The sequence below is a fragment of the Microcaecilia unicolor genome, chromosome 1 (assembly GCF_901765095.1).
Source record: "Microcaecilia unicolor chromosome 1, aMicUni1.1, whole genome shotgun sequence".
Taxonomy (NCBI): Eukaryota; Metazoa; Chordata; class Amphibia; order Gymnophiona; family Siphonopidae; genus Microcaecilia; species Microcaecilia unicolor.
The window spans coordinates 690,870,605-690,888,029 of NC_044031.1; the positions used below are offsets into that span (position 1 = coordinate 690,870,605).

General features: G+C 44.7%; 1 protein-coding gene across 1 annotated transcript in view; it reads left to right on the plus strand.

Annotated features, from left to right (window-relative positions):
• VPS13C (vacuolar protein sorting 13 homolog C) overlaps positions 1-17,425 on the plus strand; it is a 992,635-nt gene that overhangs the window by 614,445 nt on the left and 360,765 nt on the right. Inside the window, exons 58-59 of the mRNA XM_030188422.1 lie at positions 7,001-7,298; positions 7,592-7,981. Of these exons, the coding sequence (XP_030044282.1) occupies positions 7,001-7,298; positions 7,592-7,981 (688 nt within the window). The remainder of the gene's footprint in view (positions 1-7,000; positions 7,299-7,591; positions 7,982-17,425) is intronic.

Below are 17,425 nucleotides of genomic sequence, written 5' to 3' on the forward strand. Positions count from 1 at the left end.
GCTTGATTATAAATAATAAAATTAAAAAAAGAATTGAAGCGATGCAAAGAAAAGCTACAAAAATGGTATGGGATTTGCGTTACAAGACGTATGAGGAGAGACTTGTGCACCTGAACATGTATACCCTGAAGGAGAGGAGAAACAGGTGTGATATGATACAGACGTTCAAATATTTGAAAGGTATAAATCCGCAAACGAACCTTTTCCGGAGATGGGAAGGCGGTAAAACGAGAGGACATGAAATGAGATTGAAGGGGGGCAGACTCAAGAAAAATGTCAGGAAGTATTTTTTCACGGAGAGAGTGGTGGATGCTTGGAATGTCCTCCCGTGGGAGGTGGTGGAGATGAAAACTGTGTAACGGAATTCAAAAATCCGTGGGATAAACATAAAGGAATCCTGCTCAGAAGGAAGGGATCCTCAGAAACTTAGCCGAGATTGGGTGGCAGAGCCGGTGGAGGGAGGTGGGCCTTGTTCTGGCAGACTTCTATGGTCTGTGCCCAGAAAATGACAGAAACAAATCAAGGTCAGGTATACACATAAAGTAGCACATATGAGTTTAAATTGTTGGGCAGACTGGATAGTCCGTGCAGGTTTTTTTCTGCCGTCATCTACTATGTTAACTATACAGGCAGCTCAAACTATACTCCATTCAGAGGTCACCAGGGGGATAGGGGAGGCTCAGTTGTGTTACCTATTTTCAGGGGTTCAGAAGTTATGGCCTTCCTAGACAACATCTAGGGACCACCTCTGGATATCCCATGGCAGTGGTGCTAGGACTAAGAGGAGTATGCATGTGTGGAAGAGTACAAGGTGTACCAGTGCTTAATCCCTCCTGGAGCTTTTGGAACCTTGGTACATCCAGCTCATCAGGACTGATCTAGCAGGATGATAGGAAAGGTGAAATATGTTTTTACCTGCTAATTTCTTTTTCTTGAGACCTGCTAAATGCAGGACACATCTGTCAGGACTGCAACTGGGTTTTTTCTCTTGATGTTGGCTGAGTGGCATCCTTGTGGTTTCCAGGGTGGCAGTTCCAGGGAAAGGCATTATAAGTCCTGCCAGAGTTGGGGGTGTCTATATGGCTGTTCTATATTCCTGTTGTACGGTGCTACTCTTTGCTGCCTCTCTATTGCAATGTGCTATCTTGATGCAGTTTTATTGTGCTATAAATGTGCATTAGAATGTGGTGCTATCATATTGATCTTTTGTGTTGATCTGTGATGATGTTCAAGTTTTCCAGATCTGCTTTGTCAGTAGTATACTGGAAAATTACAAGGCTGCAACCACCCCTTTGAGCTGGTGATAAGAACATAAGCGTTGCCATACTGGGGACAGACTGAAGGTCCATCAAGCACAGTATCCTGTTTCCAACAGTGGCCAGTTTGTCACAAGAGCCTGGCAAGATCCCAAAAGAGTAAAACAGATTATATGCTGCTTATCCTAGAAATAAGCAGTGGATTTTTCCCAAATCCATCGTAATGGTTTTGGGACTTTTCTTTTAGGAAATAATCCAAACCGTTTTAAAACCTTTCTAAGCTAGCTGCTTCTACCACATTCTCTAACAATGAATTCCAGAGATTAGTTACACATTGCGTGAAGAAATATTTTCTCTGGTTAGTTTTAAATTTACTACTTAGCTTCATTTCATGCTCCCCAGTCCTAGTATTTTTAGAAAGAGAAAACAAGCAGTTAACCTCTACCCATTCCACTCCACTCAGTATTTTATAGACCTCTATCATATCTCCCCTCAGCCGTCTCTTCACCAAGCTGAAGGGCCTTAGTTACTTTTAGTCTTTCATCTCAGGGAAGTCATCCCATCCCCTTTATCATTTTCATCGCCCTCCTCTTCACCTTTTCAAATTTATTTATTTGTGCATTCTTGTATCCCACTATTGTACAAAACAAGTTTTTGTTCAAAGTGGCTTACAATTTACAGTAAAGTTACAATAATGTTTTACAGTTTTGATTAAAAGAGGGCATATGTGGCTTGCGTGGTTAGCTTTAGAAGTTTTTTGAAAAGGTGTGTTTTGAGTTCTTTTCTGAATTAAAGATAGTTATAGATGCTTCTTACGGTTTGGTATCGAGTTCCACCTTTTTAATCCCAGATAGCTGTATCCTGCTGTGTAGATGGCTCTGTACGTTATGTTTCTATAGTTGGATAGGTGAAGAAGTAGATAGCTTCTGGTTTCTGGGCTTCTGTTTCTTGGTGATAGTTCTGTCATGTCTTGCATGTATGCAGGTGCCATTCCGAATAGTATTTTGAAAATGAGGGTACTGGCTTTGAAGATAGTTTTGCTTTGATTGCTACCAGTGTAGTGTTTCGAGTCATGGGGTAGCTTTTCCATATTTCAACTTTTTGAAAATCGGCCTTGCTGCTGTGTTTTGGATGGTATGTAGCAGTTGCTTAGCTATGGGGGCCATGGGGGCCTGAGCCCCCCAAATTGGCTCTGGAGCCCCAGGTTTGGCTGGTGGAGGTCCCTGACCCCCACCCCCACCAGCTGAAGCGTTTATCTGGCCTGTGTTGGTCTCACACTTACCTTCTCTTCTGTTTCCAGTTGCACTGGTCACACTCTTGTTTTAATGAAACTTAGTATGCTTGCTCAGTTTCATTAAAACGAGCATGCAGTGCACGGTGCGCTGAAAACAGGAGAGGAAACAAGTGCGAGACCAGCGTGGGACAGATAAATGGTTCAGCTGGCAAGGCCAGCAAAGGTACCTAGCAGGGGAGGGGTCAGAAACGGTGGGGGAGGCGGGCAAAAATTTCTCTCCCCCCCCCCTTTCGCCTCTGGACCCCCCTCCCGCCGATGTCTGGCTACACCCCTGGTTTGTAGTGATTTTAGTGTGATTTCCTTGCACCCTATGTATGCTGTGTTACAGTAGTCTAATTGTGATAGTATCTACTATAATAAAACTCACCCTCAACATTCTGAAGACAACGTTCTGAAGTCACTCAGTCACTCACTGAAGGGTTCATGGATTCATGGTGGTGAAGCCACAACACTGACCATGTCTCTCTGCCCCGCCCTCGCATGACGGACCAATCAGAAAAAACACCCTCAACATTCTGAAACACAAAGGACCATCACAACACCGTTCCCAGGCAACACTAGGCAACGTAAGACGGACCAATCAGAGGAAACTACGTGACAATAAGGGAGGAGCATTCCCCAGCAGAATGGTTCATTATCTGTGCAGCACGGAGAGCACAGAACCACCGCTGGAATGAGAGAAGAATATTCCTGCTGTGGGTATGTGCAAAAATAGACCGGGGGAGGGGGGGGGGAATTTTTAAATGCCTAATGCCAGTACTGAAGAGTGCCAGAGGGCCTATAGCACAGACTATATTTGGGATCGCTTGACATGGAGTCAGAGGAGCCGGAAAACAACGTGCCCGTCACCATCTGGGACGTGGGCGAACAGGACAAGCTGCGGCCCAGCTGGAAGGATTACCCGCGACCCAGCCAGCAGCAAACAGCGACCAAGGAAGGGGGAGGAGTACTCCTTCCCTGCCTAGGAATCGCTGGAGACTGGCTGCCAAACTAACGAAACAACCGCACACCGACGCACCACCTCCATCATTCAAAAGGCATCCACTCTTTCTTCAACAGAAATGCAAACTAATAATACAAAACAAACAAAGAATACATGGTTTCTCAGGCGGCTGCAGGTAACTCCCCACCCCTTCCTCTTCCCCTTTTGCCGAAGCGGCCAAGGACGTGCCCAACCATCCCCAGCCTCAGGCAAGCTGTCTCCCACCTCGGGGATTCCCCGAGCACCTGGAAAAAGACGGCGCTGATTCCTGCAGCGCATAAATGTTACAGCATTCCCCTGCAGCCGGCCTGTAATGGAACAAACATACCGGATCACCCCCCGACGGCCCGAGACCGTGCTCTTCTCCCTTCCGCCAACTTAAAACAACCATCCCCATCCTCAGGCAAGCCGTCACCCACCTCCAGGATGCCCAGAACCCCAGCCCAATGGAAAAAGATGGCGCTGCTTCCAACAGCACATTTCTCTTCCAGCATTCCCCTACAGCAGCCCTGAAACGGCCAAAAAATACCGACAGACAAAGAACGTGCTCCTCTACCTTCCGCCCATCTAAAACAACATTGCTGCCTCAGCACAACACAAAAAAAACAAAACACTCAACAAAGGCTGACCCCCCTACAACCACATTTACATTTCACCAACAGAAAGACCCCCCTCAACAAACCTCCTTGACAGACAAAACCACACACACACAATACAACAGAAACACACCCTCAAAGCCACACACCAATCCATCCCACTTTGCCAGCACAGCACAACACATCCCCCAACCCCCAAGCAAAAAACAAAACAAAAAAAGACACACATCAACAACCTGCACACACACCGCACCCTCACACACACACACACACACACAAAATAACTCTGTGACACATACACACACACACACAAAAAAAAACCACATGCTAGCGCCCGTTTCATTGGTTTCGGAAACGGGCCTTTTTTACTAGTGAAAACATAAGTTAAACCAAGTTGCAAACAAAATAATAATTATAAACAAATAAAACCATCTACTATAATAAAACTCACCCTCAACGTTCTGAGGACACTGACGTCAGTGAAGCCAAGCTCTGACTTCCTTCAAAAAGGTTCGAAGGTTCATGGTGGTGAAGCCACCAAAATCGCTCCAGGCCCCGCCCTCAAGGGTGGAGCAATGCCAGAACAACGAAGGGGTTGGCCAGGGAGGGAGGGGGGGTTTTGGCGAAGAAAACCTTGCTAGCGCCCGTTTCATTTGCTCTGAAACGGGTTTCTTTTACTAGTTGTTGATTGTACCATTATCTGTAATGATTGTTTGGGAAAATAGTCTCTTATCCTACTTAGTTTCCAAAGTGTTCTGAAGCATTTTGATGTTACTGCTGATATTTGATTGTTCATTGATAGATGTTTGTCTAGAATAATTCCCAGTATTTTCAGTTGTGTTTCAATTTGGTATATGTTTGATTGTTTATTGTGCACAGACAAAAGAGCAACACTGGGCCTCCAAGACTGGGACAACTGTAATTCTTTATTTATCAAGTGACCCGACACGGGCCGTGTTTCGACGTTAGGCAACGCCTGCCTCAGGGGTCAAAGTGTAGTACTGTAGTATACAAGTTGTATAGGTTCTATTCCTATATGATGAAATGGAGATACAATCAAAGTGTAGTACTGCAGTGTACAAGTTGTATAGGTTCAGTGTCCCAAGTATATAACAACGGCTATAAGTCGCCGCTCTTTCGAGGATTGAGCTCTATGTAGAGCCTTCTCGTTTGCACTACATAGAACTCAATCCTCGAAAGCGAGGCGACTTATAACCATTGTTATATACTTGGGGGGCTTTTACTAATGTTTTTTGGTTACCTAGGTGGTGAACTGCGTTTGACAGGAAGGCTGCGAGTTGCAGCACATCGGATGTAATACCTCATATAGTCGACAAACGACTGAGAGACATTAGTTTTTTATCAGTTTTTTTATTGTATCAAAAATCAATAGACCCCTGACGCAGGCCTTTAAGGCCGAAACACGACTCGTGTCGGGTCGTTTTTATTGATTTGAATAATGACTCTGTTCAAGAAACACCATTTGAGAGAGGAGTGTTTTGGATCCACTATTCGTTGTTTGGCTTTCGTTTCTCTTGTGGAGAGGTCACCTTCTGTAGGTGTTGCCATCCATGTTACAACCAAGGCCTATAACAACTTCAACTCCGTAATAACTATGAATATTCGTGGGTCTTCTTCTCAGCCCTCTTTTTTTAACTATAGAAGTCATTTTGTTATTCTATGTTTTTGATTGCCTTAAGAATTGTGTAATGCCCCTTAATAGTGAACTAAAGATGAGAAATAGATCAATACTTGGAAATACCATGTAATATCCTAGTTCCTGTAGTTGTTATTGACTTATAATCATCTTTCTCTAATTTTAAGAACTGTACTTGAAGTAAAATGTAAATTTAATAAAATAATTTAAAAAAATGTTTCCAAAAAAGCTATATTGGTGGAGGCAAATTTTCTGACTATTCTGAAAGGAGTTTTTTATTTTAATATCCTAATCAGGGCTGCAGTTTCCTTTGTGACAGAACATATAAGTTATCACCCTTGTATTAGAATCCTTTGCCAGATATTTTCATTGAACAATTGCTTTCTCATAGAGCTTATATTCCATGGAAACAACTTAGTGGCCCTTTTTATTAAAGTGTGGTAAAGTTCTGTACTTAGCGTGTGATAGAGCTACGTCTGTGCAGTAACTACAGGGGGAATTCCCAGCATCTTACTATACAGTTACCCCTGGAAGGCATAACCAAATTTCCTTTTAAAATGAAACAAACTCAAAGTATTTTTGTTCAAAATTCTCTTAAATCACATTCAGAAGACATATTTTGATGATAAATGCCCCACTTGCAGGAATGTTTGTAGTCCAGAATCAGTAATAGCATATTTGTAGCTTAATGGTTAGTGACCTCTATATGTGAACCTTATGCAAGTGATTATTAAATATTGCTAGCATTAATACTAGAAGCTGAATAATAGTATGCAGTGAAAATCAGGACATGTCATTCATTGAAAACAATAACCTACTTGTAGTAATGCACACATGACTGTTGGAAGGAAAAAAAGAGTAAATGTGGACACTTGCATGTGAGAATGTCAGGATACAGCTGCCTTGATAACATTGCCCATTGCTTCTGTGGTTGAACCAAGCTATTAAGTCATAGGGGGAGAGTACAGCTGGTTATATCATTGAAGGGACATGCCTGCCAACTACATCATTGGTTGTGGTCCCAGAACTATCAGCAGTACTGGTGAGAGGAGCATTATTCTGAAAAGAATTTGACTTCAGATTGGGACCTTTCCTTTGGATCCACCAGATGCCATCTAGCCTGGCAGTGGTTCTTGAATTCAATTATGGTTTTACTCAGATATCTGTTATATCTAAGATAGATATATTTGATTTTTAATATTTTGTATATTACAGGTGCCAACTCTTCCTTAAGCCAGTAGGAATATTAGATGGTCAGTTTAAAGAGTCTACTGCCTATATCACCTGGAAAGAAGAACTTTATCGGAGTAGTGAAGTAAGATGTATACTGCAGTGCCCATCTACTGAAATCAACTTCTTGCCTCTAATAGTGAACTGTATTGCCATCCCAGATCAAATAAACTTTATTGCTAGCCATGGAGAAAAGGACTGGGATCCAGCCTACATTATTCATCTTTATCCTCCACTAACTGTGAGGAATCTCTTGCCCTATTCACTGAGATATTTACTTGAGGTATGTAATTTTATGTAAACAGATTTACACTTGCTTTAGAAACTTCACAGAAATAAAACGCATCCACCCAAGTGTCTTACAGTATTTTCAAATGCAACAACGTGCATTTGTATTTTCAGAGTTTTGAAAAATAGTGACAGTGAGAAAGACTGTTAGCTTGAAATCTGTGCCATACTAGCTTTAAATATGTATATGAACAAGCCTGATTTCAAATATATATTTGAATAGAAAAGTTATAACTCAAAATTCTAATTTAGTAAGTGTTATAAATCTGTTCTGTTTAATGACTTTAGGGAACAGCGGAAGCTCATGAGCTGGCTGAAGGAAGTACTGCTGATGTTCTTCATTCAAGACTCAGTGGGGAAATCATGGAATTGGTTCTAGTAAAGTATCAAGGCAAAAACTGGAATGGCCATTTTAGGATCTCTGAAGGATTACCAGAATTTTTTCTCATCTGCTTTAAGTCTGACTCGGCTGATTTGATGACTATAGATTTGACAGTACATGTCCAGAGAGTTGGTAGTCGGATGATCCTGTCCGTATTTAGTCCTTACTGGATTATCAATAAGACCTCCAGAGTTCTTCAGTATCGAGCAGAAGATATACATGTGAAGCATCCAGCTGATTTCAGGGATGTTATCTTGTTTTCCTTCAAAAAGAAGAATATTTTCCACAAAAATAAGGTGCATCTTGACTGTTCTTTCTGTAAAGTGTCAACAAGAATGCCAGTCTATAGGGTGAAAATAATGGGCTTGTGGGGTCTGGGGTCTGATGTCTGCTGTGGAAGCAGGATGCAAATCAAATTTATGAATAAGTTATCCTTAAAATTTGTTTTTAATTGTACAGTTAAATATTGTAGATGTATTCATACTGCTTTAGATTACATACAATTGCAAATAGACTAGATGATTTTCAAAGTTGTTTAACAGTGCTTTACTTATTGAAATATGCTTATGTAAAATTGCATGTGATATAAGTAAACCACTTTGGGGGCAGTTCTACAACTGGGTGCCTCCATTTAGGTGCCCCAAGGATGCACTTCAGGAGCATATTGTGTAACAGAACCTGGGCACTGCAGCAGTGGCATTCCTAGCCTGGATGACACCCAGGGCGGATCGCCGATGTGCCCCCCCCCCCCCCCCTCGGGTGCAGCGCCCCCCCCCCCCCCCCCCCCGGAGAAATGACCCCCCCCCCTGGGTGCACGCCGCTAGGGGGGGGGGGTGCCGCGGCGCGCGCCTGTCTGCTCTGAGTTCGCTAACTTCGCTCGTTCGCTGCAGCTCCCTCTGCCCCGGAACAGGAAGTAACCTGTTCCGGGGCAGAGGGAGCTGCAGCGAACGAGCGAAGTTAGCGAACTGGGAGCCGACAGGCGCGCGCCACGGCACCCCCCCAGCGGCGTGCACCCGGGGCGGACCGCCCCCACCGCCCCCCCTTGGTACGCCACTGCACTGCAGTACTGTTATAGAATATTGTGGAACCTGGTACTGGCACACCTTAATATTTATGAACCTGCAGTTACACTAGCCATAGAACTACATGTGGGTGCCTAAATGCAGCAGGAACAAATATAACTGACAATATTCTGTAAACTACACATGTAATTGGAAGCCTCACCCAAGCTCTGCCCCTTTATATTCCCCCTTTCAAATAGGTACTATGGGTCTTATTTTAGAAGGCCTATTCATGTTTTAGACGTGCATAAACTGGTACTTAGACCTTCCTATTGCATGTTCTTATTTTACCAAGCTGAGATATACACACATGAAACTGAATAAGTTGCAAATGCCTAGGAGGTGGCCTTTGAATTGGACTAGGCTGGGCCTAAAAAAATGAAAATTTATTCCCCATTTCAGAAGGAGAATGAATGAATGAATGTGGCCTAACAGATTGATGTTGGGATTTACAACTGCTACCTGGGATGTCTAGAATTCAGAAAAGTGCTTCTATTGAGTAGCACTCCACTGGAGGAAACAGGAGAGGTCTCCCTCTTAATTCTCAGGCGGTTAATGTCCCATCCTATCTCCCCCTGCCAAAAGTGAAACTGCCAAGGGATACTGGGCTCGATAACAGGTCTGGGAAAAATAATTTGTTTGAAAATGGCAAAGATAAATGTTTATGTTCATTCATATAAATGTTTTATGTGCCTATTTTGACACTTGATGTTTTAGACCTTTGTCTAAAATAGACGTTCACGTCACATGTAACTGGCGTATAAGTACCCATTGTATTTTAGAATAAGCTCTATTTCAGCAGATCCTTTTCTAAAATACTAGCAGAACTTAAGGCCTCCCAACCTGGACATCTCAATTCTCATTTAAACATTCTTTCTAAAATGCCACTCTGTGTAGCTTAAAGAGCTATTTGCAAAATAGCACTTAGGCAGCCTGCTGGCACTTTCACAGTTAAGTGTACATTCAGTTCTCCGAGGACAAGCAAGCTGCTTGTTCTCACATGTGGGTCGATGTCCGCTTCTGCCCAGGATTCGGACAGCATTTTGCAAGCTAAATATTAAAAAACTTTGCCAGAGTCATCTGGCGCGCATGCGCGGACAACTTCCCGCCCGTGGTGCGAGCATGCTTCAGTTTTTCTTTCTCCACATTGAAGTGCGGCAGCTTTCGTTTCTGCTCCTCTTAAGGCCCAGGAAGAGTCTTCATTGTCTGTGATTTGTTTGCTAACATTTATTATTTTTTTCTTTAAAGATAAAAAAGGAAGTAGGTTCCCGTAGTTTCCTTTTAGTTTTTTCCCTACTTTGTTTTCTTTCTTTTTCGTCGTGGCCGACCTTTAGGCCACGCAGTTGGGTACTCCCCTTTTCCTTTTGTGGCCTTTTCTATATTTTAGTCACAATCGTGTTTTTTGATTTTGCCGAAGCAGTTTTTCCTTCCATGTCATCGAAGACACCCAGCGGCTTCAAGCATTGTACTCTGTGCAACCGGATTATCTCAGGTACCGATATCCACGCTTGATGTATCCAGTGCCTTGGGCCTGACCGTAGCCCAGCCACTTGTAGTTTGTGTCTTCGTATGAAGAAACGGACCCAAGTGTCTCGAGAAGCCCAACAAGAAAACATTTTTGGGGCTCAGTCCGGTCTTTCGACATTGGCATCGGTACCGAGGTCGGTGGCGTCAACATCAAAGGGAGCATCGACATTGGGAAGAGAGGTATTGGCTACTGTGAGATCAACTCATGCTGGGAGCAGTGAGGTGTCGAGTGGGTCTCCACCTGTCTCGAGGCCTCCTGTTATGCAGGCCCCCTGGGACCGGCCTTCATCGGACCCGGCCCCGAGGAGTCATGAGGATTCCATGTCCTCTTCATCGGTACCGAGGAGTCTTGATGATGGGCATTGAGCAAGGCGAAGAAGCACCGTCATCATTCTCCTTCGATGCACTGTACCGGGAGCTCCGGGGTGTCGAGAGAGTCGGCACCCAAGAAGCGTCGGTGCCGAGAGGATCGCTTACCCTTGATGCAGGAGGTGCCGATGTGTCAGTCTCCCGGTAGCCCAATACCTGCTCCTGTGCCTCCACGGATTCTGACACCACCTGTCCCACCGACCCCGCAGCCTTCTCTGGTGGCAGCTCTCGACGAGCGCATCCGGGCCTTGTTTCCAGAATTTCTGGAGGGACTGCTACATCAGTCAGCTTTGGTGTCAGGGGTGCTTGCGCCTTCTCTACCATCTGCTGCAGTGGTGTCTGGCCCTTTACCTATGATGAGGTCATCGAGCGCGATGCTGCCTGCGTGATCGATGTCTGCTGCCACCCAGGTGGACTCCCCTTCGACGTCGGTGGAGGGAGCTTCACCACAGTCGGACCGGGCATCGGCCTCTCAACATTGCCATAAAGGACATCGTTCCTCTGCGTCAAGGCAGGTCCAGTGTTGAAGCACTTTAACTTAGGTTTTATCTCACACTGAATAGGAGCGCTCGTGAGAGTCAGATGAGGATCCCAGGTACTTCTCTTCTGATGAGTCCTTTGGGATTCCCTCTGATCCTTCCCCTCCGCAAGAAAGGAGACTATCGCCACCGGAGAGTCTGTCCTTCTCCTCTTTTGTCTGGAAAATGGCTACTGCTATTCCCTTCCCTGTGGATGTTGAGGATGAGCCCAGGACTGAGATGCTCGAGGTTCTGGATTATTCTTCTCCACCTAAAGAGGCTGTGACAATTCCTCTGCATAAGGTACTGAAGGAAGTCCTTATGCAAAACTGGTCAGCCCCTCTGTCTGACCCCGTGGTCCCGAAAAAAGCTGAATCCCAGTATCGGATCCATGGTGAACCTGGGTTGATGAGGTCTCAATTACCACACAATTCCATGATGGTGGACTCCGCCCTCAAGAGAGCCAGGAGTACTAGAGACTATGCTTCGGCGCCACCAGGCAGAGAAGCTAGGACTCTTGATTCTTGTGGGAGGAAGACGTATCAGGCCGCTATGCTCACTGCCAAGATCCAGTCATACCAGCTCTTCACAAGCGTCCACTTGCGGGACTCAATACATCAACTGTCCAGCTTGGTTGATGCACTCTCTACGGAGCTGGCCGAGCCTTTTCGCCAGGTGGTCAGGCAGCAGAAGGTGTGTCGCAAGTTCCTGGCCAGAGGTGCTTTTGACACTTTTGATTTGACATCCAGGATCGCTGCTTAAGGTATAATGATGCGCAGACTCTCATGGCTGCGTGTCTCTGATCCTGGATCATTCTGTCCAGCAGCGGCTGATGGATGTTCCTTGCTGGGGGGACAACCTTTTTGGAGAAAAAGTAGAGGATCTTGTTGATCAGATCAAGAAGCATAACGATGCTATGGATTCTCTCTCCCACCGGGCGCCTTCTGCTACTGCCTCCTCATCTAGGAGGTATTTTGGAGGGAAGAGGAGTGCTCCCTATTCCTTTTCTAGGCGTAGGTACACTCCTGCTTCTTGGCAGCCTGCCCAGGCTCAGCCCTAGTGCGCTTATTCTCGTCAACAGCGTGCGTCTAAGGCCCATACTGCTCCCCAGCAAAAGCAAGGGACGGGCTTTTGACTGGCTCCAGTTAAGCATAGCCTCAATAAAAGTGTCCGTGCTGGACAACTTGCCGGTTGGAGGGAGGTTGATATTTTCTCACCAAAGGTGGCCTCCTATAACCTCCGACCGGTGGGTCCTTCAAATAGTCCGGTTAGGATACACCCTCAATCTGAAATCCAAACCTCCAAATTGCCCACTGGGAGCTCATTCTTACAGCTCCCAGCACAAGCAGGTACTTGAAGAGGAACTCTCCGCCCTTCTAAACACAAATGCAGTCGAACCCGTTCTACCAGGAGAAGAAGGGCTGCAGAAAAGACAGGGGGGATGCATCCCATCCTAGACCTAAGGGGCCTTAACAATTTTCTGGTTCGAGAAAAGTTCAGGATGGTTTCCCTGGGCACCCTTCTTCCCATGATTCATGAAAACAATTGGCTATGCTCTCTGGACTTAAAGGATGTTTACACACATATCTTGATACTTCCAGCTGGGAACACAGCACTTTCAGTACTGTGTACTGCCCTTTGGTATGGCGTCCGTGCCCAGAGTGTTCACAAAGTGCCTAGCGGTAGTTGCAGCGTCGCTACGCAGACTGGGGGTACATGTGTTCCCTTATCTTGACGATTGGCTAGTAAAGAGCACCTCAAAGACAGACACTCAGCAGTCCATGCGAATGACTATTCAGGTGCTAGAGCTACTGGGGTTTGTGATAAATTATTCCAAGTCCCATCTCACCCCAGTTCAAGAATTGGAATTCATTGGAGCTCTGTTGAACACAAAGACAGCTCGTACTTATCTTCCCGAGGCAAGGGCGGACAACCTCCTGTCCCTAGTGTCCTTAGTATGAGTGTCTCAACAGATCACGACTCGGCAGATGTTGAGACTCCTGGGGCACATGGCCTCCACAGTTCATGGCACGCCTGCACATGAGATCAGCTCAATGGACCCTAGCCTCCCAGTGGTGTCAAGCTACAGGAGGTCTAGAGGATGTAATCCAACTGTCCACCGACTTCAGGAATTCTCTGCAGTGGTGGACAATTCAGACCAATTTGACCTTGGGACATCCATTCCAAATTCCTAAGCCAGAAAAAGTGCTGACAATGGATGCATCCCTCCTGGGGTAGGGGGGCTCATGTGGATGGGCTTCACACTCAAGGAGCTTGGTCCTTTCGGGAAAAAGGTCTTCAGATCAATCTCCTGGAATTGTGAGCGATCTGGAATGCTCTAAAGGCTTTCAGAGATCAGCTGTCCAACCAAATTATATTGATTCAGACAGACAATCAGGTTGCCATGTATTACACCAACAAGAAGGAGGGCACCGGATCTCACCCTCTGTGTCAGGAAGCCGTCCAGATGTGGCTTTCGGCTCGCCATCACGGCATGTTTCTCCAAGCCACTTATTTGGCAGGCGTAAACAACAGTCTAGCCGACAGGTTGAGCAGGATAATGCAACCTCACGAGTGGTCACTGAATATGGACGTTGTCCGCAAGATCTTCCAAATGTGGGGCACCCCCTTGGTGGATCTTTTCACCACTCAGATCAATCACAAGGTCCCTCAGTTCTGTTTCAGGCTTCAGGCCCACGACAGACTAGCGTCGGATGCCTTTCTCCTGCATTGGGGGACAGGCCTTCTGTATGCGTATCCTCCCATACTTCTGGTGGGGAAGACTTTGCTGAAACTCAAGCAAGACTGTAGAACCATGATCCTGATTGCATCCTTCTGGCCGCGTCAGATTTGGTTCCCTCTTCTTCTGGAGTTGTCCTCCGAAGAACCGTGGAGATTGGAATGTTTTACAACCCTCATTACTCAGAACGAGGGGTCGCTTCTACATCCCAACCTCCAGTCTCTAGCTCTCATGGCCTGTATGTTGAGAGCTTAGAATTTGCCTCCTTGGAGAGGACAAAGACCTTCAGACAATCTGCCCAGTTGTTCGTTCCTTTCGACCTCAAAAGGAGGGGAGTCGCCATCGTAAAATGCACAATCTTCAATTGGCTAGCAGATTGCATTTCCTTCACTTATGCCCAAGCTGGGCTGACTCTAAAGGGCCATGTCAGGCTCATAATGTTAGAACCATGGCTGCGTCAGTGGTTCACTTAAAGTCAGCCTCCATTTGGAGTTGTTATTGTTGGTTTCTTATTCATGCTTTTTGATTAAACTGAAGAAGCACGTTCGCGCTATGTGGGGGAAGTTGTCCACACTTGCGCGCGGTTCGCGTGCCAGAAGACTGGCAAAGTTTTTAAATATTTTGCTTGCAAAATGCCGTCCGAATCCTGGGCCGACGTGGACGTCGACCCACATGTGAGAACAGTCAGCCTGCTGTCCTCGGAGAACACCTGCTTACAGGTAAGTATCTTCGCTATATATAAGTGCTAATGTTCTAGGCATTTTTACAGGCAAGGGGTGTGTAAATATAGGCACCTGAATTATAGAATTTCCCTTTATGCCTCCAGCCTGTGTGTTTGTAAGCTCTCCTAGACTAAGCAAAGGCATTCTTGGGTTCTGGGGAAGACTGTCAAATATATCCACATATTTTATGTGAATATATTCACATATTTTAATTCTAAAATTTTGTATATGTGAAGGGGCAGGTATAAATGAATGTGCATAGTTTACTTGGGGTAACTTTCAAAGCAGCGATTAACAGCTGCAAGGGATAGGAGCAAGAGGGCTTTGCTTCTGCCCTCAGCACCCCCATTAGGACCACCGGGGATACAGATAGGTCCGGGGAGAGGGGGGGTTTGATGACTTTGAGTCTGGCCGGCTGGAGGGGATTATAGACCGGTGAGCCTGACAGGCAAAATGGTAGAGACTACTATAAAGAACAAAATTATAGAGCATATTCAAAAACATGGATTAATGAGACAAAGCCAACATGGATTTAGCAAAAGGAAATCTTGCCTCACCAATCTATTACATTTCTTTGAAGGGGAGAACAAACATGTGGATAAAGGTGAGCCAGTCGATATTGTGTATCTGGATTTTCAAAAGTCATTTGACAAAGTACCTCATGAAAGGAAATTGGAGAGTTATGGGTTTGGAGGTAGTGTTCTATTGTGGATTAAAAACTGGTTAAAGGATAGAAAACAGAGAGTAGGGTTAAATGATTAGTATTCTCAATGGAGAAGGGTAGATAGTGGGGTTCCCCAGGGGTCTGTGCCTGGACCGCTGCTTTATAACATATTTATAAATGACCTAGAGATGGGAGTAACTAGTGATGTAGTTAAACTTGCTGACGACAAAAAGTTATTCAAAGTTGTTAAATTGCACGAGGATTGTGAAAAATTACAAGAGGACTTTACGAGACTGGGAGACTGGGCATCCAAATAGCAGATGACGTTTAACGTGAGCAAGTGCAAAGTGATGCATGTGGGAAAGAGGAACACGAACTATAGCTACATGATGCAGAGTTCCACATTAGGAGTCACAGATCACGAAAGGGATCTGCGTCATTGTTGATGATACGTTGAAAACCTCTGGTAAGTGTGGCGGTGGCTAAGAAAGCAAATAGAATGTTAAGTATTATTAAGAAAGGAATGGAAAACAAAAATGGGGATGTTATAATGCCTTTGTATCACTCCTTGGTAATACTGCAGCTCAAATATTGTGTCCAATTCTAGTCACCGCATCTGAAAAAAGATATAGTGGAATTAGGAAAAGGTACAGAGAAGAGCGACGAAAATGATGATGGGGATGGAATGACTTGCCTATGAGGAAAGGCTAAAGTGGCTAGGGCTCTTCAGCTTGGAGAAAAGACGACTGAGGGGAGATATGATAGAGGTCTATAAAATAATGAGTGGAGTGGAACGAGTAAATGTGAAGCATTTGTTTACTCTTTCCAGAAATACTAGGACTAGGGGGCACGCAAAAGTAGTATATTTAAAACAAATCAGAAAAAATATTTCTTCACTCAATGTGTAATTAAACTCTGGAATTTGTTGCCAGAGAATGTAGTAAAAGCAGTTAGTTTAGTGGGGTTTAAAAAAGGTTTGCGTAGCTTCTTAAAAGAAAAGTTCATAAACCATTATTAAAATGGACTTGGGGAAAATCCACTGCTTATTTCTAGGACAAGCAGCATAAAATGTACTTGTAACCTGGATTGGCCACTGTTGGAAACAGGATGCTGTGCTTGATGAGCCTTCAGTCTGTCCCAGGATGGCAATCCTTATGAGTAGGAAAGAGGGAGGGCTATTTTGTGGGCCAGTTGGGGATTGGGGGTATTTTCTGTTAAAACATAGTCTTGTGGGTCCCAGCTAATCAGGCGGCCCAGAGCGATTTAAGCAGGCCAGAGTCATTCTTGCCCACTTAATTGCTCTGAACATTGGCCAGATACTTTTTCTACATGCATGCAGTTACAAAAAAAAAAATACCCTCAAAGATGTTTGCATTGAAACAAAATAATTTGTGTTCTTTTAATAGTAGTTCAAAATCTGATGCTTACCATTACATTAATTTCTCTAGTTTATCTGGTTTAGCTATGGATTGTGGTAAAAATTAGGACAGTATCTGAATTCAGGAAGGCATGAGACACTTACAGAGGATTTCTGAGGGAGAGGAGAGGATTGTAGAGACTAATAGTTTGGGTGGATGGGCAGACTGGATAAGTCTATGATCTTTTTATCTGCTCTCTTTTTCTGTGGTTCTGTTTACTTTGAGAATTATAGTAATGAAGCCAGGACTATCATATGCTATACCTTACATTGGGAAGTAGGGATGTGCAGCCATTTCCTTTTGCTCTATGTAGAAATATGACATTAACCTGGCTGTTTAAATACTTGTCAGATTCTGAGCTACAAAAATATTGAGAGGAGGCTCTTAACAATAGGATTGCCAAGCTTGTGAAAGTAAGACCCATATAAGCTCATATTTCTCTAATCTTTACATTGTCATTAATCTATACTGTGTTCTAAGTATGATAGCAGCTTGGGTTAATTGATATTTACCTTAGCATCCTCAACAAACCAGTCTAGAAGCTGTGATATGTATGCCTTTTGGCCAGCAGATGGAGACAGAGAAAAAAAGCCCTGCTGCTTTGCCTTATAAGGGTTCTCTGCAGCCTTAGATGCTCAGTATTCTTTGTCTCCAGCAGATAGCAACAGGCCCATGCAGTACCTGGACTGGTTACTGAAACAGTTGAGCATAGGTGTACATC